Below are 24,264 nucleotides of genomic sequence, written 5' to 3'. Positions count from 1 at the left end.
TAAAGCTGCATGAGAGGTTCTGCAACAAAGCTTCCTGGTGTTAATTCCTGAGAAAGGAATTTCACCGCCAGAGGTGAGGCCTGAATAGAGTTGGGTGGATTGACAATTGGCTGCCTATCTAAAAGCCCACAGTAAACAGAGTGGCTGGGTGGTTGAGTGCTAACTCCTCATAACCAGATCAGACCCTCCCCAACTGATGCTGCAATTTGTAACGGAGAAAAGCACCAGCAAAGCTCTGGAGAATTGATGTGATGGGCACTGGTCTGTGGCCTCAGATTCTTAGTGTCCGTAGAACAAAATTGTCAGGTATGTTACAGAGCAATGCCTGATGTGCTTTAAAAAGAACCCTTTGAATTCAAGGCCATCACCTCCAGGCATCACTGAAAGATGAAACACTCCTGGAGGTTGCTGGCAAATGGCTTTTCTGAGCTACCATGCCAACATGGGCTCAGGTATCTCCTGGTATTGCTGCATCCGGTTTTGGGGGCCGAAAACTTCTCCTGCCCCACCAACAAGGCCAGGGAAGTCACCCAGGCACTCCCCCAAGGGATTCATCCCCTGGATCAAGGTTGCCTACAGGGATATCATGTGATATGAGACCCCAATTAGTCTCTGAGGTGTGGCAGCAACCCAGTGACTAGTGGGGTATGGGATTAGGAGACACTGGAGAGTCGTGGGACCATAGGATTTGAGCCCTGTAGGATGAGCAATAAGAGAGAAAATAGAAAGTTGCAGATCCCTTAAAGATGTAGGATTGAGCTTAAGGATGAATGGGCAAAAGCAGGGAAAGGATGTAGAAGTGTGGATACCCAGGATGAACATGGATGGAATCCATGGAGAAACAGATAAAGGAACTCCAGTGAGGCTCTTTTGCAAGTTCTGGAGCACAGAAGGAGCAGCGCCTGCAAAAAGCAGAAGTTGCAGGAAAGGTCATCTGGCATATTGGGGCACTCAGTGAAAACCACACTTAGAAATGCCTTTGGGTCACCCCCAGTACCATAAAAGGGCTTCCAGAAAGAGGCAGAAGCATGCAAATTATTTCCAGAGAAAGTGATGCATCTGCATTGGTTAAGAAGCCCCTTTTAATGAATATTTATGATTGTGGTGGATAAATACCCCATGGCAAAGTCCCCCCTGAGCTGCAGGACCAGGAGAGATCTGCTGTGAGTCCGAGCTGATCAAGAATTCCGGCTTTCTGATACCTCCATTTCCATCAGGGAGTTCACTCCTGACAATTTTGGTATGAGGGGCTGGGGGGACACTGGGGACACTTGTGGGAGGGACATGGGACTGGGATTGCAGAGTGTGACCATGGGGCACTCCAGGGGGATGTTGTGGGGGGCAAGGGATGAACCCTGCACTTGGTTTGGAGTCCTGCATTGACATGAACTGGGTAACAGGACTGGGAGCAGGTTTTGGGGTACACTGGGGGGGTGAGGGCATGGCTTTTGAAATTTGGGTGAAGTCCCAAAAGGGCCCTGGTTCACAAGTGGTCTAAAGAGATGTGGGAACAGGATTAAGCTCCTGGGGAGCTGTGGGGGGAACAATGGAAGGGTAAACATAAGACAGGGTTTGGGATGAGGGGCTGGTGGGGCACTGAGGGGACTCTGAGGATGTAAGGGATTGTTCCCAGGGTTTGGGCTGGAGTGACACTACTGGGGGAACTGATGCAGGACTGGGAATTGGGTTGTGGGGCTGGTGGGCAAAGAACGACACTTGGCACAAAGAAGTGGGATCCAGGGGGGCACTGCTGCAGGGACAGAGAGTTACCACAGAATTTGATATTAGGCTCTAGGAGGACACTAAGGGTTATGGACATGGGCCCAGGGGAGTGGGATTGTTCTCCTGGGGGTCTGAGGGTAGTCCAGGAATGACCCCAGGATTTGGAATCAGCATAGGAGCTTCAAGCCGAAACTGCCCCCCCAGCCCCAAAGCTGCCCTCAGTTCCCCTCCTCAGCCCCTCACAGAGAAATCCTTCCCATGTACCCCTGTGTGCCCTAATTTTCCCCTCAGTGTGTCCCTTTTGTCACCCAGTGTCCCACACTGCTCGTGGTGGCTTCGTTTCACCATGGCCCTCCTGGCTCGCACCCTGGCACTGCTGGCAATGACCATGGCCACCATGGCCATCAAGGTGGTGCCCCTGGACATGGCATGGGACTCCTTCGATGACCGGTATGAAGGCTGTGGCCCTGCCATGAAGACAAAGTTGCTGGACCTCTACAATTTTGAGTACCAGAAGAATCCTCACTTTGCCTGGGGCTGGTATTATGCTGATGCTGAGTGGCGCAAGCGGGGCTCTCCTGTGTCCCCTCTGACATCCCACTGGCAGGCCGTGGCTCTCATGGCCTACACCTCGCAACACGTGTACAGGGACTTCAACGCAGCCGTGCGCACAGCTGGGCGCTCCCGCCAGGAATACAGGAACAACTTCCACTTCAAAACGCTGCATTTCCTGCTGACTGATGCCCTGGAGACATTGAGGCAGGCTCAGAATGGGCAGTGTCATCACGTGTTCCGGGGCGTACGTGACGTTCGTTTCAAGGCACAGCGTGGCCAGAGTGTCCGGTTTGGTCAATTCACATCGACGTCTCCACGTAAAGAGATTGCTCTGCACTTTGGGACAGACACAATTTTCGAAGTGCACACGTGCCATGGCGCGGACATCCAGCAGTTTTCCATGTATCCAGGGGAGGAGGAGGTGCTGATTCCCCCATATGAGACCTTCGAAGTCACCAAAGTCACCCGGGATAGGAAGAGGACATGGATCTGGCTCCAATCCACTGGGGCCTCCAGCACATACAACTGCGAGTGGCAGTCAGGTGACCGCACAGGGGATAGCGCGGGGTGATGGGAACATCCACTGTGGCCCTGGGGTCACCCATGAAAAGGCACAGGGGACAATGACACTCACTGAGTGTGGGGGACAGGGGCACCCACTGTGTGTGTGGGAAAAGGACACCCAGTGCTGGTGACATCAAATTCGGGGGCATCTATTGTGGGCACAAGGGCAAGAACATCCATGACAGGGCACAAAGATGGGGATTCCCACTTCTGGGAGGGGACAGGGACAGGAACACCCCTTCCAGGGGAGGACAGATACTGTGCCCCGACTGTACTGACCCTGTCCCTCTCTGCCAAAACAGTGCTGTTGGGATGGGCCCTGTGTACTGGATATGGGTGGGCCACAACCCCCCACAGCACTCCCTGAACCCCTGTCACACCCTGTCAATCCCCATGGAACCCCCTGACTCCCTCTGATCCCTGTCATCCCTAGGCCCAGCATTATCCCGCATACCTACCTAGCCACTCTATCCCCTGTGCCCCCCACCTACGACATCCTGTCACCTGTCACCTCATGGCCCCCATCTCTCCTGCCACCCCTAACCCCCCATTTTAGCTGTTCCCAGCCACCTCACTCCCCACATGGCCTCCCATTACCCCTTTTTGTCCCTCAGGTGGGAACGTCCCCAGTGCCCCCTTCCAGGGCAATTGGAAGGAGAGAATCAGAAGACTCCTCTTGGCCACCAGAGCCCTGGCAGAGGCCATCAGGATCTGAGCCACGAGGCCACCAAGGTCACCGAGGTCACCGAGGTCACTGTGGCGACCCTGGCTGCCACGATTATCAAGACTCCCTGTAACAAGGCTTCCACAGCCACTGTGACTGCTGTACACACCAAGGTCATTGTGCAAAGCAATTCTAATAAATAATTAAATCATAACAATTCCATTAAATAAATCTGACAAAGCCAGCAAAAAGTGACAATTCCTAAGCAGGGCTCCATGTTGCTCCTCACACAAATATTTGTGGGCACATCTCTTTCTCTCAGTTTTAAGGAGGATCCTTGGGGAGTGCCCCGTTCCCGAGAGAGCAATGTCATTCACATTTCGTTGCAAGCAAAAATATGGGAGAGGAATCCCTGTCTGAGTGAGGATTGGACATTGCCAGAGTCAGCTGATGGATGGCTAGGCCCAGCTCTGGTGCTTCAGCATCAGTTGTTAATTCAGAGTTGGTGATTTGGGCTGGTTTTAGCCCAATTCAGCACCAAAATCAAGACCAGACTGCTCTCAATGCTGTCCCGATGGCCACAAATGGGGCACTGTCTCTTGGGCACATTTCAGGCAGAGCATCCTGCCACATACTGCACTTCAGGGGGACCTTAAAGGCTGGACGTTGGGAGGTTCAAAATGGAAGGGCAGGTCCTGTCCCTGGGGAAGTACAGTCCTCAGTGTCTGTCCAGGCTGGGAGAACCTGCTGGAGCAGCTGTGGAGAAAAATCTGTGGGTGCTGGTGGGTGGATATTGGAGATGGTGTGGCCTGGCACCAGGAGGAATCCAGGGGGCATCGGGAAGGGCAGGCCCAGGGAGTCAGGCAGTGTTTGTGCCCCTCTGCCCTTCCCAATGAGGCACATCAGGAGTGCCATGTCCAACTCTGTCCAGTGTCCAGTTTTAGGCTGCTCTGGACCCAATCCTGGTCTCAGGCATGATGCTGCCTGAGTTGGAAGGTTGGGCCAGGTGCCCACTCTGGGTCCTTCCTGCCTGACCCATTCTGGGATTTGGGGATTGTGGCAGTTGTGGTTCAGTAATTGTCCACAGGAGGGCAGCAGCGAGCGTGGAAAATCAGTAGCACTGTGCATGCGCCGCACCCAGCTGCAGTTCCGGGTGCCAACAGCAGGCGGCAGCACGAGCTGCTGGTGCTGCCGAGCACCCGCCCCGCCCCAACCTGGCCTCGAGGGCTCTGCAATGGTTTGGGATGGAGAGACCTTAAAGCCCGTCTGGTGCCAGCCCTGCCATGGGCAGGGACATCTTTGCCTGGGCCAGGCTGCTCCAGGCAGTGCCCAACCTGGCCTTGAACCCCTCCAGGACTGGGGCAGCCACAGCTTTTTTAACAATAGGTAATGGGATGATTTGGTCTAGCAATCAAGGGATGAATATCGTGTGCATTTTAAGTGAAGTTTTGTTGATTTGTGGTTATGGAATTGTGGTTTGTTGTTTGGACATGCTCTGTTATCCTCATAATCCCCTTTGTCCCTCCATAATGTTGCCCCAGACAACCCTAGTTGTCAGGGTGTCAGGGAGATGTGGAGGGAGGGTGTGTACCTGTGCCTCTTGCTTGGGGCAGTTGGGAAAGGGCCAAGCTTGTTGCTGGGGAGGCGTGGCATGACAACACCTCACCTCCAATCACATGCAGGAAGGTCTCCACCAATGGACAGCAAGGAAGAGTCAATTGGCAGACTTTGGGAGGGGCCAGGGATATATGAGGAAAATGTGTGAATATGTTTGACTGCTTATGAGTATGAATTTGTTGATGCAACATCAGGGGTATAAAAGGCTGAGCCACCATTTTGTGGCAGCTGACCACACTCCCAGTGCTGTCCCTTTTCCCTTATTCAATCCCTTTGTTGTGTTGTGGAGGTCTAATAAACATTTAAAAATTTAAAGTGAGCAGTCGTTTCTCAATTCGCCATGGTCCCCAATATCACCAAGACATCCATGAGCTCCAGAAAAGAGAGATCACCGAGGCACTAAGGCCACCCCTGACATTTTCCCTGGAGGAAAAGAGAAAAAGGGAAAAGAGAATGGGAGACAAATCAAATTTCTTGGTTTTTTGAAAATATTAAGATGAATGCTACATGTATATGTTCAAATAATTTTGCTTTTATTTCTGCTATTAACAAAATCTTAGACATGGTAGTACTGGTAGCTGATACAGGTACGAGTGAACTGTCTGTTTGGTTGGGATAACATCCAGTGCACATGTCATGAGGACCCTGCTGTTGATATGCCAACTTTCCACATCTGCTGTCTGAAGAAAGTATGGACCAAAGGCCAAACTGGAAGTGATAAAGAGAAGCAGTCAAAACCACAGCCAAGAAGCAGGCATGCTCTAAAAAAGGCAGACCCAAGGATGGGCCATGTAAAATAGTTCTTGGAATATGGAAGCTAGTTTATGGAAGTATATGGATATGCATAACAGTCTATGAATAGGCAATCCCAGTCCCATGTCACTCCACAAGTGTCCCCTGGAGTCTCCCCAGCTCCCGATATTGAAATCAGCCGGAGTTTACTCCCTGATGGAACTGGAGGTAGCCGAAACGTGGAATTCTTGATCAGCTCAGAGCAGATCTCTCCTGGTCCTGCACATCAGGGGGAACATTGCCAACAGAATCTATCCATCCTAATGATACATATTCATTAAAATGGGCTGCTTAACTAGTACAGAGCCAGCACTCAAAGTGGCTGAGGGCTGGCAATGTCATGGTCATGGTGTGGCCACAACTCCAGTACTGATCATCAAAAGAGTTCTGAGCCATGTCCAGGGGCACCACCTTGATTGCCAGCAGTGCCAGGGTGTGAGCCAGGAGGGCCATGGTGGGGAAGTTACTGGGAGCAGTGTGGGAAACTCAGGGACAAAGTAGGATCCACTGAGGGGACACTGAGGACAGATGGTAGTACATGGGAAGGGTTCCTCTGTTGAGGGGCTCAGCATGGCCCCCGAGCTCCAGTCATATGAACTTTAGATCAGTGGCCATTTATTCTCATTTCCAAGGAGGACTTGGACATTATCCTATTGTTCTTCTATGCAGTGAGTCTCTGTGTCAGTGACACGATTGCGTTTGGTAAGTTTTTATTGATTGTGATCTGTACTCCATATATTTTATCCTGTATTTAGCACATAACCAGTAAGAGTATTAATAGGATAATAGCCTTACAGATGGGAACTGCTTTAAAATCAAGGTACACGAACTCTTTGCATAAGAAAACAAAAAAAGACGGAGATGGGGGAGATCAGACCACTATAGAAGCTCCACTTGGGAGCTCTGCAGACCTTGTGGCCCTGGTACGGTGAAAACCATGAGAGAGAAAATCTCAAGGCAAGATCAGAAGTGAAGTCATCATGTCTGATCACTCTGACCATCATGTCTGGACAGTTCTGACCTTCACGTTGACTGCTCTAACCAGAGAAGAGATGACAGGGACGTTGCTGGTGAAAGAGATAACAAGGACATTAACAGTGTAAGAAGGATAATCGAGAAGATTATGTTTCTAGGGGGACTGGGGCAAAGGGGTCCAAGTAGAAAATTTTGTAAAAACATAGTGAGCTATAAATCCTGGTAAACTGGTGTATAAATAGCTTTGCTTTGCTGGCGTTGCAGAGTCCATGTCTCTCAATCCCCACACACCAGCCACCCAGTCCCAATCCCAATCCTCTGTTTATCCTTCCAATGTCCCCCTAGTGCTCGCCAGGATCTCATTTGTTCTCCCAGACCATTGTTCTCCCAGACCATAGCCCTCTTGTGACCTCAGGCCGCTCAGGAAAATCACTCAAATTCCTAAAGCCAGTCCCTCAACCCCCCCCCCCCTCCCCCGCCCCCATCAGCCTTGGCCCTCTCTCAGATCACAAAACTGCTCCCAGTCCTCTTACCAATTTCATGTCACCCCAGGACCCCAACCCAAATTCTGGGATCCAGCCCTGACCCTGCAATGTTGGCCTTGAGCCCTCCATGCCCCCACTCTACAATCCCAGTCCCATGTCCTTCCACGTGTCCCCTGAATTCCCCCCAGCCACCAATATTGAAATTGGTTGGACTGAACTCCCTGATGGAACTGGAGGTAGCAGAAAGCCGGAATTCTTTATCAGCTCAGACTCAGAGCAGATCTCTCCTGGTCCTGCACATCAGGGGGGACCTTGTCAACAGAATCTATGTATTCTAATTATACATATTCGTTAAATCGGGCTGCTTAGCTAGTACACACCCAGCACTCCTCCCGTAAGTAATGGGCATGGCTCTGCCTCTACCAGTAAACAATTTTTATTGTCACGGAGAGTCATAAAAATGGGATTTCTGGGTGTAGTTTTCTCTGAGTGCTCCAATATCTCAGATGACCTTGCCTCAAGCTTTTGCTTTTGCAGGCTCTGCTCCTTCTGTGTTGCAGAACTTGCCAAAACCCCCTCACTGCAGTTACCTCATCTGGTTCTCCACAGGTTCCAGCCACCTTTGGCCTGCTGTGTGCTCACTTTTACATCCTTTTATGGTTTTTTGCTCATTCACCTTTAAGCCCAACCCAGCACCTTCGGGAGAACTCAAACTTTCTATTCTTTCTCTTATTACTCACCCCCTATGACCCCAATCACACTGTTCCATGTTCCCCCAGTTCCTCCCAGTCCCACTCCCCACTGCTCACTAGGTTGCTGCCACACCTCAGATACCACTTGGTGTCCCCTATCAGCTGACATCCCTGTAGGCACCTTGAGCCTTGGGATGATCTCTTGGGGCAGTGCCTGCGTGACTTTCCTGGCCTTGTTGGTGTGGCAGGAACTGTTCTGGAGCCCCAAAAATGATCCACCAAAACCAGGAGATACCTGAGCCCATGTTGGCGTGGTGGCTCAGAAATTCCATTTGCCATTTATCATTGGGAGTGTTTCCACTTCCAGTGATGCCCGGAGTTGATGGTTTTGAATTCACAGGGTTCTTTTGAAAACAAATTGGCCATTGCTCATTAACTGATCTGACAGTTTTGTCCTACAGTCACTGAGGATCTGAGGCTTCAGACCAATGCCCATCACATTGATTCCCCAGAGCTTTGCTGGTGCTTTTCTCCTTTACAAATTGCAGCATCAGTTGGGGAGGGCCTGGCCTGGTTATTGGGAGTTACCTCGCACCCACTTACCCAGCCTCCCTCTTTATTGTGGGCTTCTAGATAAGCAGCCATTTTCAACCTGCCCAACTCTATCCAGGCCTCACCTTTGGGGCTGAATTCCTCTCTCAGGAATTAACACCAGGATGCTTTGTTGCAGAACCTCTCATGCAGCTTTATTGTAAGCCTATTTACCCACAGGGATTTGTCAATCCCCAAGCTGGTGTGCCCTGGATTGTAGTACGGCCACTTCTTTGGGCAGCTGGGTGGTATCGAGGAAGGACAATAATTCTTGTTTATATTGAATTGGAGATCCCTGTGCTGTTAATTGACTTCTTTCTCTGCATATGGCTCTATGGGCATGAGCAATGCTCAAAGCAGATGGCAAGTGAGTTCCTACATTTCCTCTTTTTGTCACTGGCAATTCCAGAGGTCTTTGTAACACGGTGAGCTCTTCCCTGTGTTGCACATCCCCTTCAGTCTATGGCGAGTATATACCATAAACTTTTGTCCCACACTGGATTTCTGGACCTCTTGGATGAGGAGAACAGTCTCTGAGGAGTGGGACTGGGCTTCAGGGGGGTGAGCAAGAAGAGAGAGAATACAAAATTTTAGATCCCTTAATGGTGCTGGGTACCGTTTAAAGAGGAATGAGCAAAAAACAATAAAAGGATGTAAAATGTGTACACAGAAGAGCAAAGGTTGCTGGAACCTGTGGAGAAAGAGATAAAGGGAATTGCACTGAGGGGTTTTTTACAAGTTCTGTAACACAGAAGGAGCAGCCTCTGCCCAATGCAAAAGTTCAAGATGAGGTCATCTGGGATGTGGGAAACTCAGTAAAACCCACATTCTGACATCTCATTTTTATGACTCTCCAGGACAATAAAAATTATTTCCTGGTAGAGGCAGAGTCATACAAATTGCTTCTAGGAATAGTGCTGGATTTGTATTGGCTAAGAAGCCCATTTTAATGGGTATCAGTATTTATACTACAATGGATAAATTCCCTGTGGCACAGTCCACCCTTACCTGCAGAACCAGGAGAGATCCACTCTGAGTGCAAGCGGATAAAGAATTCTGGCTTTCTAATACCTCCATCTGCATCAGTGAGTTCACTCCAGCCAATTTTGGTATCAGGGACTGGGAGACTCCAGGCAATACTTGGTTAGGACATGGGATTGGGATTGTGGTGCTGGGGGAACACTGGGGGAGTCACAGGACTGGGATTGTGTCGTGGGCTGCTCTGGGGGTAAGTGAGGGGGGACATGAGATGGTGGGAGTGGGATTGGCGTCATGGGGGGACTTGGAGTCACTGTAGGGGCAGGGGGTGATGTCCAGATTCGGTTGAGGTTCAGGGGTGAGACCAAAGAATTTGGGGACGGGAAGTGGGATTGGGGTGTGGGGACAGACAGAGGAGGACACTGGGGGGCTCAGGGAGTCACCCCAGGATTTGGGTTGGGATTCTGAGGGCACCTGTAGTCATGGAAGTAAGATTTGTCTTCTGGGGGGCCATGATACTGTGGGATTGGGATTGGTGTCCCGGGTGGTTGGGAGATGTTGGAGAGGCATAAGTAACCCCAGGATTTGGGATTAGGGACCATGGACAGGCACAGGGGTCTGCTGGCCAGGAGTGCCTTCCTTCCCTGTGGGCTGGTGCCACTCCCCTGCCCAGTCCCTCATTAAGGAACCCTCCCCATGTCTCCTCTGTGTCCCCTCTTTGTCCCCCAGTGTCCCAGCCTGGTCCCTGCAGCCTCTCCCTACCATGGCCCCCCTGGCTCAGATCCTGGCACTGCTGGCAATGGCCATGGCCACCACAGCTGTCAATGTGATCCCCCTGGACATGGTCCCAGACTCCTTTGATGACCAGTACCAGGGCTGTGGCCCTGCCATGAAGGCGGCATTGCCGGCCCTCAACCGCTCTGAGTTCCAGCAGAACAAGAAGTTTGCCAAGGCTTGGGTAAAGGCTGCAGCTGAGTGGCAGAGTCAGTGGCCCCCTGAATCCCCTCTGTCCCCAGACCAGGCCACTGCCATCATGGCCTTTGCAACATATGATCTGTCCAGTGTGTTCACTGAGGCCGTGCTTGTGGCTGGGCGTTCCAGCCAGGAGTACCGAGAAAACTTCCACTTCAAAACGCTGCATTTCCTGCTGACCGACGCCATGGCCACGCTGAGGGATGCTCAGAACGGGCAGTGTCGGGACGCGTTCCTGAAGGTGTGCGACACCTGGTTCGAGGCACAGCGTGGTGACACCGTCCGGTTTGGTGTATTCATGCCAATGTTCCCGAGCAAGCCAATTGTCGAGTGCACCAATTCCACAATGCTAGAGGTGCACACGTGCCATGGCGTGGAAATCCAGTTGTTCACCAAATGCCAGAACTTAAAATTGTGCTGATCCCACCCTTTGAGACCTTCAATGTCACCCAATACACCCGGTAAGGGGACAAGACACAGATCCAGCTCCACTCCAGCGGGACCTACAGCAAATACAACTGCGAGTGGCTGCGAGGTGACATTGCAGGGGACAGCCTGGGGGAATGGGTATGGCCATGATAAGGCACAGGGGACAATGATACTCACTGGGGATGGGGGACAGTGACTCCCACAGTATGTGGGGGGACAAGGATACCCTGGAGGAGACCAAGTCTGGGGACATCTATTGTAGGCACAGGGACAGGAACACCCATGCCAGGGGACAACAGGAAAAGGGACAGGGACAGAGACAGGGACAGGGACAGGGACAGAGACAGGAACAGGGACCCCCCAGGGTACCAACCCTGTCCCTCTCTGATAAAGGCAGTTCTTTGGGGATGGGCGCTGTGTACAGAACACAGGTGGGCCAGGATGCCCCCATGGCACTCCCTGAAACCCTGTAACCCCCTGTGGCAATCCCTGACTGATCCTGACCCCTGTCACTCCTAAGCCCACCAAGGCCCCCCTGACCTCCCTGGCCTCTGTTCCCCCATCATGCCTCCCCTGACACCCTGTCATCTGTCACCTCATGGCCCCCATCTCTCCTGTAACCCCTAAGCCTCCCTTTCTATCCCTGACCCCTTCAGTCCCCTCATGATCCCCTTACATCTCTCTCTTTGTCCCTCAGATGGGAGTGTCCCCAGTGCCCCCTTCCACGTTGGAGGACTCCTTCTGGCCACCACAGCCCTGGCAGTGGCCACTGGAATCCTCTGAGCCACGAGGACACTGAGGTCACTGTGGTCACTGCAGCAACTATGGCTACCATGACAACCAAGGTCACTGTTGTCACTGTGGCCACCACAATCACCAAGACCACCAGGACCCCCAGAGAAACAAGACCACCAAGGCTACCAAGGCCACCACAGCCACTCTGGCCACCATGAGCACTGTAACCACCAAGGCCACTGTGGCCACCTTGATCACCAAGATTACTTGAGCCACAAAGTTACAACAGCCCATGTAGCCACTGTGGCCACCAGCATCATTGTGCAAAGCTATTCTATTAAATAATTCTATCAAAACAATTCTATTAAGTATACCAGTCAAAACCAGCAAAAAGTGACAATTCTTAAGCAGGGCTCAATGTCACTCACCACACCAACACTCATGGGAATGTCTCCTTCTCTCAAACTAAAGGAGGATCCCTGGTCAGCATCCCCTTCCCGAGAGAGGAACATCACACACATTTCATTGCAAGCAGGAATAGGGGAGAGGAATCTCTGTCTCAGAGGGGACTGGATGTTCCCAGGGTCAGCTGAATCCCAGCTCTGGTACTTCATCCTCAGTTGTCAATTTGGGGTTGGTGATTTGGGCTGGTTTTAACCTCACTCAGCACCAAAAGCAGCACAAGAACCCTCTCAGTACAGCCCCGATGGCCACAAATGGGGCATTGTCCCTTGGCCACATTCCAGTTAAAACATCCTGACACATCCTGCAGTTCAGGGACACCTTAAAGCATGGAAATTGCAAAGTTCAAGAGGGCAAGGGCAGGTCCTGTCCCTGGGGACAGACAGTCCCCGCTTCTAAGTCCAGGCTGAGGTTGATCTGCAGAAGCAGCTCTGGAGAAGGACCAGGGGGTGCTGGTGGGTGATCCGTGGAACTGGCTTTGTGTCCTGGGGCCAGGAGGGATCTAGGGAGCATAAGAAGGGGTGGGACCAGGAGGTCAGGGTGTGTCCGTGCCCCTCTGCCCTTCCCAGTGAGGAACATCAGGAGTGCCGTGTCCAGCTGTGCCCACTGCTCTGTCCAGCTCTGCCCTGTGTCGTGTCCAGTTCTGGGCTGCTCCAGACCTAATCCTGTGCTCGGGTTGATGCTGTCTGAGCTGGAAGGTTGGGCCAGGTGCCCACTCTGGGTCCTTCCAGCCTGACCCATTCTGGGATTTGCAGATTCTGGCAGTTGCATTTCAGGAATTGTCCACCGGAGGGCAGCAGCAAGCATGGGAATTCAGTGGCACTGCGCTTGTGCCGCTCCTGGCTGGAGTGACCTTAAAGCCCATCCAGTGCCAGCCCTGCCATGGACAGAGACCTCTTCCCCTGGGCCAGGCTGCTCCAGGCCCTGCCCAGTCTGGCCATGAACGCTTCCAGGTGTGGGGCAGCCACAGTTTGGTTATAGATTGGTAATATGATAATTGACTCTCACAATTAAAGGGTGAGTATTGTGTGTATATTAAGAGAAATTTTGTTGACTTATGTTTATGTGATTGTAGCTTGGTTTTTGGACACCCTTTGCTCTCTCCACTGTCCCCTGTCTCCCCCTCTGTATTGTTCCCACTGGATGGCCCTGGTTTTCGGGGTGGTCAGGGACGTGTGGGGGCTGGACATGAACCTGTGCCCTAGGCATTGGGCAATTGGGAATGGAGAAAATCTATTCCTGATTAGGTATGGCACGCCTCACCTCACCTCACCTCACCTCCAGTCAAGTTACAAGAAGGTCTGTACCAACGGAGAGTGAATAAAGTTTGAATGGCAACCTTTGGGAGAGCCAGGTTTGGCTGATGCAACACTGGGGATATAAAAGGTGAAGACGCCATTTTGTGGATGAGCCACTGGCAGTCGACCACACCCCCAGTGCTGCCTGGTTTTCCCTATTCAGTCCCTTTATTGTGCTGTTGAGGTCTAATAAACCTTTAAATTTTTAAAGTGAGCAGTTATTTCTCACAGTCACCATGATCTCCATGATCACTATGGCCACCATGACCCCCAGAAAAATGTGGCCACCAAGGCCACCACTGCCATTTTCCCTGGAGGAAAAGGGAAAAAAGGGAAAAGAGTGGAGGAAGAGAAGAGGAAAACCAAAAATCTTCCCCACCCCCTCTCTCCCCCAACATCTCCCTGACTGTCCTTTACTTCTTTGGAAATTCATTCATTTGCATTCTTGACCAAATTCTGTGCTTTTCCACACAGTCAGGATTTAAACCCAGCATAACTCTATTTCTGCACCACAATTTATTCAGCCCTGAAAGGAATAAGAGGAATGTTTCTTTACAAACAGGTTGCGTGGATCTGGTGGTAGATAGGGCCAGGCACTTGTAGATAAGGAAGTGACTGGAGAAACTATCAGTTTCAGAAAATGTTCTTCACTGACATGGACTTCTGCTCAGACAAGGTCCTGCAAAATTACTGAACTTCAAGAAGAAGAAAAAAGACTTAACAGGCTTATGAATTTTTATTTCCACACCCAGGGTGGAGTTAAAGCTCATTTTAATGGTCACGTGTCTGTGTGATAGAAGAGTGGGGTGTGTAGCAAGGGAGATGTTTAGTAGGTAGATTTTGAATCACCTGCACCTGTACCTTCCGAATACCTCCATGAATGGGGAAGCGGAGTGCATGGAAATTGACATAAAAAGGAGGCTGCATTGTCCAGCAACTTGGTACACCCCGTGGGAAAATTGCCCATGGCGTCCGTCCTAGGTTACAATAAAAAGATGTATTCTATTCCCATCCTCAAGAGCTGTTGAAACCAGGAGGGACATTGTTTTTCTTTATCTGCTGTTAATGAGCCCATCAATGTCTTGCCACATGACACAGAGATAACTCCCTCTAGGAGCCATTTCTGTTTCAAGGACACACTGTATGACTCATTAGAATGATAACAGCCCATTGGGAGATGTTCTGCCCAGGAGGGAGGAGCTAAGAATCCCCACTAGGACATAATCTGGGTTTTGGGACAGAGCAGTCAGTCTTTCCAGTGTATTCCCAGAGAAACAGCCATCTTTTCCACTGGATCTTCAGAGGAAGACTACATCCATCTACAGGATAACTACTCCAACAGCACCACATCTGCCGCTCCAAGAGGACTGCAGCCACCAATCAAACTGGGCTGCTACCAACACACTGACAACAGGGTGTCAGGTCGTACTCTTTGTCTGTGGTTTCTATTTTGTATTATTGCATGTATTTTGGTTTTCCTTGTCCCTCTTCCCAATAAATTGTATTTCTGACTTGGAGTCTCTCACTGGTTTTGCTTTCAAACCAAAACAGCCTCTTCCTTTGATCATTAAAAAAATTACAGGGCTCCTCTATCTCCTTTGTGCAAGTAAACCTCTGGCAAGGTGAATTTTTCTGCTCAAAAGGTAAACAGCTAAAATGTTCCACCTGAATCCTAAGCGGTATGCTTAGCTGCACCCATGGTCTCATCCACAAAATAGCGGCTCTGCCTTTTATACCCCTGGTGTTGCATCAACCAAATACATATCCATAAGCAGTCATACTTATTCAAACATTTTTCTTCTAAATCCCTGGTCATTCCCAATGTCTGCCACTTGATTCTTCCTTGCTGTCCATTGGTGGAGACCTTCCTGCAGTGTGGTTGGAGGTGAGATGTTGCCATGCCACTCCTCCGCAGCAATAGCCATTCCCCATTCCCAAGTGCCCCATGCAAGGGGCACAGGTACATGTCTCTGACAATCCTGACAACCACAGCTGTCCTGTAGCAACAATATGGGTAGAGGTAAGGGGGCGATGGGGAGAACACAGGATGACCAAACAACAAACAAAAATAATATAACCATACATCAACAAAACTTCTCTTAACATAAACACAATATTCACCCCTTAATTTTGAGAGCCAATCATCATATTACCCATCTATACCAAAGGTGTGGCTGCCCCACTCCTGGAACAGTTCAAGGCCAGGATGGGCGGTGCTATGAACACCCTGGCCCAGGGGAAGATGTCCCTGCCCATGGCAGGGCTGGCGCCAGATGGGCTTTAAGGTCGCTCCATCCCAAACCATTGCAGAGCCCCCAGGGCTGGGATGGGGCGGTGCGGGCGCCGCTGCTATTGGCACCCGGAACTGCACAATGCCACTGAATTCCCATGCTTGCTGCTGCCCTCCGGTGGACAATTCCCAAACCGCAACTGCCAGAATCTGCAAATCCCAGAATGGGTCAGGCTGGAAGGACCCAGAGTGGGCACCTGGCCCAATCTCCCAGCACAGACAGCATCAACCTTGAGTACAGCACTGGGCCCACAGCAGTCCAGAACTGGACACGGCACTGAGCAGAATTGTACATGGCACTTGACACAGCTGGTCACGGCACTCCTGATGTTCCTGACTTGGAAGGGCAGAGGGGTACGAACATTCCCTCTTCTCCTGGTCTCTCCCCTCCTGATGCCCCCTGGATCCTTCCTGGCCCCAAGACACAAATCTGGTTTCACAGGTCACCCACCAGCACCCCCAGGTCTTTCTCCAGAGCTGCTTCTGCAGGTCAACGCCAACCTGGACTGGAAGCGGGGACTGTCTGTCCCCAGGGACAGGACCTGCCCTTGCCCTCTTGGACCTCACAATTACCAGTCTTTAATGTTCCCCTGAAGTGCAGGATGTGTCAGGATGTTTTACCTGGAATGTGGCCAAGGGACAATGCCCCATTTGTGGCCATTGGAGCAGCACTGAGAGGGGTCTTGTGCTGCTTTTGGTGCTGAGTGGGACAAAAACCAGCCCAAATCACCAACCATAAATTGACAACTGAGGATGAAGCACGAGGGCTGAGCCTGGCCATCCATCATCTGACCCTGGGAATGTCCAGTCCCTTTTCAGCTAGAGATTCCTCTCCCCTGTTCCTGCTTGGAATGAAATGTGTGTGAGGTTCCTCCCTCGGGAAGTGAATGCTCACCAAGCATCCTCCTTGAGTTTGAAAGAAAGAGACATTCCCATGAGTGTTGTGCGGAGTGCCATTGAGCCCTGCTTAAGAATTGTCACTTTTTGCTGGCTTTGACAGATATACTAATTAGAATTTTTTTGATAGAATTATTTAATAGAATAGCTTTGCACAATGATACTGGTGGCCACAGTGGCTACATTGGCTGTTGTAACCTTGTGGCTCAAGTAATCTTGGTGATCAAGGTGGTCGCAGTGGCCTTGGCGATTATAGTGCTCATGGTGGCCAGAGTGGCTGTGGTGCCCGCAGGACCACAGTGACAATGGTGGCTGCAGTTACCTCATGGTGGCAATAGCTGCCATGGTGCCATAGTGGCAGTGGTGGCCTTGGCAGCCTCAGTAGTCTTGTATCTCTGGGGGTCTTGGTTGCTTTGGTGATCATGGTGGCCACAGTGACCACAGTGACCTTTGTGGCCCCCTGGCTCAGAGGATTCCAGTGGCCACTGCCAGAGCCGTGGAGGCCAGCAGGAGTCCTCCAACGTGGAAGGGGGCACTCTGGACACTCCCACCTGAGGGACAAAGATGAGCATCAGGGGGACCATGAGGGGGGTGAAGGAGTCAGATTTGCCTTAATGGAGGCTTGGGATTACAGGAGAGATGGGGCCATGAGGTGACAGGGTGTCAGGGGGGGCATGGGGGGTTACAGAGGACAGGGAGGTCAGGGGTGTCTTGGTGGGCTTAGGAGTGACAGAGGTCAGGAGGAGTCAGGGATTGCCATGGGGGGTTACAGGGTTACAGGGTTTTAGGGAGTGCCATTGGGGATACTGGCCCACCTGTGTTCTGTACAAATCGTCCATCCCCACAGCACTGCCTTTATCAGAGAGGGATAGGGTTGGTACCCTGCGGAGTCCCTGTCTCTCTCCCTGTCCCCTGGCATGGGTGCTCCTGTCCCTGTTCCCTCTCAGATGTGGGGGTCCCTATCCCTATTCCCTGTCATGGGTGTTCCCGTCCCTGTGCCCACGAGTGTGCCCAGACTTGGTCTCCCCCAGGGTATCCTTGTCCCCCCACACACTGTGGGTGTCCCTGTCCCTCATCCCCAGTCAGTGTCATTGTCCCCTGTGCTTTATCATGGCTGTCCCCATTCAGCCAGGCTGTCACCTGTAGTGTCACCTCCTAGCCACTCGCAGTTGTATTTGCTGTAGGTCCCGCTGGAGTGGAGCTGGATCTGTGTCTTGTCCCCTTGATGGGTGTATTGGGTGACCTTGAAGGTCTCAAAGGGTGGGATCAGCACGATTTCAGGTTCCGGATGTTCACTGAAAAGCGTGATTTCCACACCATGACATGTGCGCAGCTCAAGCATTGTCTCACCGGGGCACTCGCCAATTTGTTTGCTCGGGAACACCGGCATGAAATGACCAAACCGGACAGTGTCGCCATGCTGTGCCTCAAACTGGGTGCCACACACCTTCAGGAACGCTTCCCGACACTGCCCTTTCTGAGCATCCCTCAGAGTGGCCAGGGCATCCGTCAGCAGGAAATGCAGTGTTTTGAAGTGGAAGTTGTCCCGGTATTCCTGTGGGGAATGCCCAACCACGCGCACGACATCATTGAATGTTCTGGGGTCAGTCATTGTGAAGGCCATGATGGCGATGGCCTGGTCTGGGGACAGAGGGGACTCAGGGGGCCCCCGACTCTGCCACGTGGCCATAGCCTTTCCCCAAACCTCAACAAACTCCTTGTTCTGCTCGAACTCAGACCAGCTTAGGGTCAGCAATGCTGCCTTCATGGCAGGGCCACAGCCTCGGTACTGGTCATCAAAGGAGTCTGGGGCCATGTCCAGGGGGATCACATCAAGAGCCGTGGTGGCCATGGCCAATGCCAGCAGTGCCAGGGTCTGAGCCAGGGGGGTCATGACAGGGAGAGGCCACAGGGACTGATGTGGACACTGGAGGACACAGAGGAGACACGGGGAGGGTTCATCACTGAGGGACTGGGGAGGGGAGTGGGGTTAGCAGAGGTGTGGGGTCAGGGAGAAGGGAGGCACTCCTGCCCAGCCAACCCCTGGATATGTCCAGGTTCCCTGATCCCAAATCCTGGGATTACTTATGCCTCCCCAACATCCCCCAACCCCAGGGACCCCAATCCCACAGTACCATGCTCCCCAGAAGTCCAATCCTACTCCCATGACTACAAGTCCCCTCAGCCCTGGCAGAATCCCAACCCAAATCCTGGGGTCACTCCCTGAGACCCCAGTGTCCCCCTCGGCCTGTCCCCAGACCCCAATCCCACTTCCATTCCCCAATTTCTTTGGTGTCACCCCAGGACCTCAACCCAAATCCAGGCATCACCCCCTGCCCCCACAGTGTCTCCCAGCCTCCCCAGGACCCCAATACCACTCCCACCATCCCGTGTCCTCCCTCATTTTCCCCCAAAACACTCTGTGACCCCAATCCCAGACCTGAGACTCCCTCAGTGTCCCCCCAGCACCGCTATCCCAATCCCACAGTCCTGTTTCCCCAACCAAGTGTCCCCAGAGGTCCCCCAACCCCTGATACCGAAATCAGCCAGAGTGAACTCCCAGATGGAAATGGAGGTATCAGATAGTCAGAATTCCTTCTCAGCTCAGACTCACAGAAGGTCTCCCCTGGTCCTGCAGGCCACGGGGGAATTTCCCACAGGAAATTTATCCAGCAAAATTATGAATATTCATTAAAATGGGCTGCTTAGGTAATACAAAACCAACACATTTCCTGTAAATAATCAGCATGGCTCTGCCTCCTTTAGGAAACAATTTTTATTGTGCCAGAGAGTCATAAAAATGGGGTTTCAAGGTGTGGTTTTCCCTGAGCACCCCAATATCTCAGATGACCTTGTCTCAGACTTTCGCTTTGGGCTGGCACTGCTCCTTCTCTGTTACAGAACTTGCCAAAAACCCCTCACTCCAGTTCCCTTATCGCTTTCTCCACAGGTTTCAGCAACTTTTGCTCTTCTGTGTACACACTTCTACATACTTTTATGGTTTTTTGCTCATTCATTTTTAAAGCTTATCCAGCACCTTCTGGGAATTGAAACTTTCTATTCTCTCTTTTTATGCTCACCCTCCAGGACCCCAATCCCACGGTCCCATGTTGCCTGGTTTCCCCCCAATCCCACTCCCCACTGCTCACTGCTCACTGAGTTACTGCCACACTTCAAATACAACTTGGGGTCCCCTATGACATCCCAGCAGGCACCTTGATCCTGGGGATCATCTCTTGGGGGAGTGCCTGGGTGACATCTGTGGCATTGTTGGTGTGGCAGGAGAACTTCTAGACCCCCATAAACTTTAGTCCCAAATTGGATTTCCTGGCCTCTTCCATGAGGGGAATAGTTACCTCTACAGCTTACAGGCATCTGTGTCTCTCCTGTCTGATATTGAATTGTTTGTAAAAGCACCGCACAGGTCTCCTGAAGTCTCCCCCACCTTCTGAGCCAAGACTCTGCTGTTGTTGGTGCACAAAAAAGCTCCAAGGGCTTTGTTGAATTCTGGAAATTCCACGGGAGATGTGGACCTCAGGGCCATCTTTGAGTTACTGAATGTGTGTCCTTCCTCAGGAGTCCAAATCAAAGGTCATTCTGGGGCCTCCTGTTTGAGGGAGCCTTCAGGAGACCTGTGGGGTGCTTTTCCAAACAACTCAACATCAGCCAGGATTGGCTCAGATGTCTGTGGGTCATAGCAGTGACTGTTCTCCTCATCCAAGAGGCCCAGAAATCCAATTTGAGACAAAAATTTATAATATATACTCTACTCACCGTAACTGCAAGGAGATGTGGAACAAAAGGAGGAGATCACAGTGTGACAAAGAGCTCTGGAATTGGCAGACATAGAGGAAATGTAGGCACTTACTTGCCCTCTGCTTTGAGCATGGAGCCATTTGGAAAGAAGGAAGTCAATTAACAGAACAGGGATCTCCAATTAAATATAAACATATAATATTCCCTCCTGGCTACCACCCCACTGCCCAAAGAAGTGGCCGTACTACAATCCAGGGTACACCAGCTTGGGGATTGACAAATCCCTGTGGGAAATAGACTTGCATTAAAGCTGCATGAGAGGTTCCACAACAAAGCATCCTGGTGTTAATTCCTGAGACAGGAATTTCAGCCACAGAGGTGAGGCCTGAATAGAGTTGGGCAGATTGAAAATTCACTGCTTATATAAAAGCCCACAACAAAGAGGGTGGCTGGGTGGTTAGGTGGGTGAGAGGTAAATCCCAATAACCAGGTCAGGCCCTCCCCAATTGATGCTGCAATTGGTAAAGGAGAAAAGCACCAGCAAAGCTCTGGGGAATTGATGCCATGGGGATCGGTCTGTGGCCTCAGATCCTCAATGACCATAGGAAAAAATTGTCAGGTCTGTTACAGAGCAATGCCAGATGTGTTTTCAAAAGAACCCTTTGAATTCAAAACCATCACCTCCAGGCATCCCTGGAAGAGGAAACACTCCTGGGGATTACTGGCAAATTTTCTGAGCTACCACGCCCACATGGACTCAGATATCTCCTGGTGTTGGTGAATCCCTTTTTGTGGGGTCCAGAACTACTCCTGCCACAGCAGCAAGGCCCAGGAAGTCATCCAGGCACTCCCCCAAGAGATCATCCCCAGGCTCGAGGTGCCTACAGGGATGTCATCTGATAGGAGGCCCGATTTGGTATCTGAGGTGTGGCAGCAATTTAGTGAGCAGTGGAGAGTGAGACTGGGTGGCACCGGGGAGACATGGGACTGTAGGATTGGGGTCATGGTGGCTGAGCAATTAGAGAGAGAATAGAAAGTTTGAGTAATCCTGAAGGTGCTGGAAAGGACTTTGTTTAGAATGAGCAAAAAATAATAAAAGGCTGTAAAAATGTGCACACAGAAGGGCAAAGGCTGTGGAACCTGTGGAGAAAGAGATAAAGGGCACTCCAGTGAGGGGTTTTTGGCAAGTTCTGTAACACAGAAGGAGCAGTCATTGCAAAAGTGAAAGTTTGAGGCAAGATCATCTGGCATATTGGGGCACTTAGTGAAACCCACATCCTTATACCCCATTTTTATGGCCCTCCAGGACAATAAAAATTATTTCCTAAATGAGGCGGAGCCATGCCCATTATTTATGGGAAATGTGTTGGTTTTGTATTAGCAAAGAAACGCATTTTGATAAATGTGTGTAATTAGGATGGATAGATTCTGTTGACAAGGTCCCCCCTGATGTGCAGGACCAGGAGAGATCTGCTCTGAGTCCGAGCTGATCAAGAATTCCATCTTTCTGCTACCTCCAGTTCCATCAGGGAGTTCACTCTGGCCTCTTTTGATATTGGTGGCTGGGGGGACTCCAGGGGACACTTGTGGAGGGACATGGGACTGGGATTGTAGAGTGGTGGCATGGAGGGCTCCAGGCTGACATTGCAGGGTCAGGGGTTGGTCTCTGAATTTGGGTTGGGGTCCTGGGGTGACATGAAATTGGTAACAGGACTGGGAGCAGGACTGGCATCTGGGAGAGGGTCAAGGTGGATGGGGGTGTTGGGGGGGTTTGAGGGAGTGGCTTAAGGAATTAGGGTGAGTTTCCTGAGCGGCCTGGGGTCACAAGAGGGCTACAAACGTCTGGGACCAGAAATGAGATCATGGGGAGCACCAGGGGGACATTGCAAGGATAAACAGAGGATTGGGATTGGGACTGGGTGGCTGGTGTGTGGGGATTGAGAGACATGGACTCTGCAATGCCAGCAAAGCAAAGGCATTTATTACACCACTTTACCAGGATTTGTAGCTCACTATGTTTTTACGAAATTTTCTACTTGGAACCCTTTGCCCCAGTCCCCCTAGAAACACAATCTTCTCTATTATCCTTCTTACAGTAGTAAAGTCCTTGTTATCTCTTTCACCAGCAACGTCCCTGTCATCTCTTCTCTGGTTAGAGCAGTCAACGTGAAGGTCAGAACTGTCCAGACATGATGGTCAGAATGATCAGACATGACGTCTTCACTTCTGATCTTGCCTTGAGTTTTTCTCTTTCATGGTTTTCACTGTACCAGGGGCACAAGGTCTGCCAAGCTCCCCAGTGGAGCTTCTGTTGTGGTCTGGTCTTATACATCTTCCCCTACTCTGTTTTTTATGCAGAGAGTTTGTGTACCTTGATGTTAAAGCAGTTCCCACCTGTAAGGGTATTATCTTATTAATACTATTACTGGTTATCTGGTAAATACAGGATAAAATATATGGAGTACAGATCACAATCAATAAAAACTTCTCAAATGCAACCCTGTCCCTGACAAAGAGACTCACTGCATAGAAGAACAATAGGATAATGTCCAAGGCCTCCTTGGAAATGAGAATAAATGGCCACTGTTCTAAAGTTCATATGACTGGAGCTCGGGGGCCATGCTGAGCCCTTCACAGAGGAACCCTTCCCATTTACCCCCGTGTGTCCTCTGTGTCCCCTTAGTGTGTGTCCCACTTTGTCCCTGAGTTTCCCACACTGCTCCCAGTCACCTCCCTGCCATGGCCCTCCTGGCTCACACCCTGGCACTGCTGGCAATCAAGGTGGTGCCCCTGGACATGGCTCAGAACTCTTTTGATGACCAGTACTGGAGTTGTGGCCACACCATGACCACGACATTGCCAGCCCTCAGCCACTTTGAGCACTGGCTCTGTACTAGCTAAGCAGCCCATTTTAATGAATATGTATCATTAGGATGGATAGATTCTGTTGGCAATGTCCCCCCTGATGTGCAGAGCCAGGAGAGATCTGCTCTGAGTCTGAGCTGATCAAGAATTCCATGTTTCGGCTACCTCCAGTTCCATCAGGGAGTTCGGTCTGGCTGATTTCAATATCCGCAGCTGGGGAGACTCCAGGGGACACTTGTGGAGGGACATGGGACTGGGATTGCCTATTCATAGACATATACTTCCATAAACTAGCTTACAAATTCCAGGAACTATTTAACATGGCCCATCCTTGGGTTTCCCTTTTTTAGAGCATGCCTGCTTCTTGGCTGTGGTTTTGGCTGCTTCTCTTTGTCACTTCCAGTTTGGACTTTGGTCCATACTTTCTTCAGACAGCAGATACGGAAAGTTGCCATATCAACAGCAAAATCCTCATGACATGTTCACTGGATGTTATCCCAACCAAAGAGACCGTTCACTCATAACTATGTCACCTACCACAACTACCATGTCTAAGATTTTATTAATAGCAGAAATAAAAGCAAAATTATTTGAACATATACATGTAGCATTCATCTTAATATTTTCAAAAAACCAAGAGATTTGATTTGTCTTCCATTCTCTTTTCCTGTTTTTCTCTTTTCCTCCAGGGAAAATGTCAGGGGTGGCCTTAGTGCCTCGGTGATCTCTCTTTTCTGGGGCTCATGGATGTCTTGGTGATATTGGGGACCATGGTGAATTGAGAAAAGACCGCTCATTTTAAATTTTTAAATGTTAATTAGACCTCAACAACACAACAAAGGGACTGAATAAGGAAAAAGACATAGCACTGGGAGTGTGGTCAGCTGCCACAAAATGGTGGCTCAGCCTTTTATACCCCTGGTGT

The 24,264-nt window shown here is 50.8% G+C and overlaps 2 protein-coding genes and 1 pseudogene across 2 annotated transcripts; 2 read left to right on the top strand and 1 right to left on the bottom strand.

Annotated features, from left to right (window-relative positions):
* The first annotated feature begins 2,068 nt into the window (after positions 1–2,068).
* On the top strand, positions 2,069–3,556 carry LOC128949060 (erythroblast NAD(P)(+)--arginine ADP-ribosyltransferase-like). The gene is made up of 2 exons (XM_054293865.1): positions 2,069–2,819; positions 3,456–3,556. The coding sequence occupies exons 1-2, from the start codon at positions 2,069–2,071 to the stop codon at positions 3,554–3,556; spliced, it is 852 nt and encodes a 283-aa protein (XP_054149840.1).
* A 6,373-nt stretch (positions 3,557–9,929) lies between these two features.
* LOC128949059 (erythroblast NAD(P)(+)--arginine ADP-ribosyltransferase-like) lies at positions 9,930–11,819 on the top strand (annotated as a pseudogene).
* Positions 11,820–17,183: 5,364 nt separating this feature from the next.
* Positions 17,184–20,606, bottom strand: LOC128949058 (erythroblast NAD(P)(+)--arginine ADP-ribosyltransferase-like). Its single transcript, XM_054293864.1, has 5 exons — positions 20,587–20,606; positions 20,493–20,497; positions 20,164–20,225; positions 17,859–18,645; positions 17,184–17,269 (listed from the first exon to the last, which is right to left on the bottom strand). Exons 1-5 carry the CDS (start codon positions 20,604–20,606, stop codon positions 17,184–17,186), a joined length of 960 nt encoding a protein of 319 aa, XP_054149839.1.
* Between the last annotated feature and the right edge of the window lie 3,658 nt (positions 20,607–24,264).

Source organism: Melozone crissalis, unplaced genomic scaffold (genome assembly GCF_028551555.1).
Source record: "Melozone crissalis strain CALT ecotype California unplaced genomic scaffold, PUWL_Pcris_2 ptg000195l_1, whole genome shotgun sequence".
NCBI classification, from domain to species: domain Eukaryota; kingdom Metazoa; phylum Chordata; class Aves; order Passeriformes; family Passerellidae; genus Melozone; species Melozone crissalis.
This window is presented reverse-complemented; position numbering and strand designations above follow the sequence as displayed.

Coding starts and splice junctions, on each gene's coding strand:
- LOC128949060 (XM_054293865.1), top strand. CDS start 2,069: ATGGCCCTCCTGGCTCGCACCCTGGCACTGCTGGCAATGACCATGGCC. Junction 2,820..3,455: donor CAACTGCGAGTGGCAGTCAG/GTGACCGCACAG, acceptor TTTGTCCCTCAG/GTGGGAACGTCCCCAGTGCC.
- LOC128949058 (XM_054293864.1), bottom strand. CDS start 20,606: ATGCTCAAAGCAGAGGGCAA. Junction 18,646..20,163: donor GCAGAGTCTTGGCTCAGAAG/GTGGGGGAGACT, acceptor TGTGTCCTCCAG/TGTCCACATCAGTCCCTGTG. Junction 17,270..17,858: donor GCTAGGAGGTGACACTACAG/GTGACAGCCTGG, acceptor TTTGTCCCTCAG/GTGGGAGTGTCCAGAGTGCC.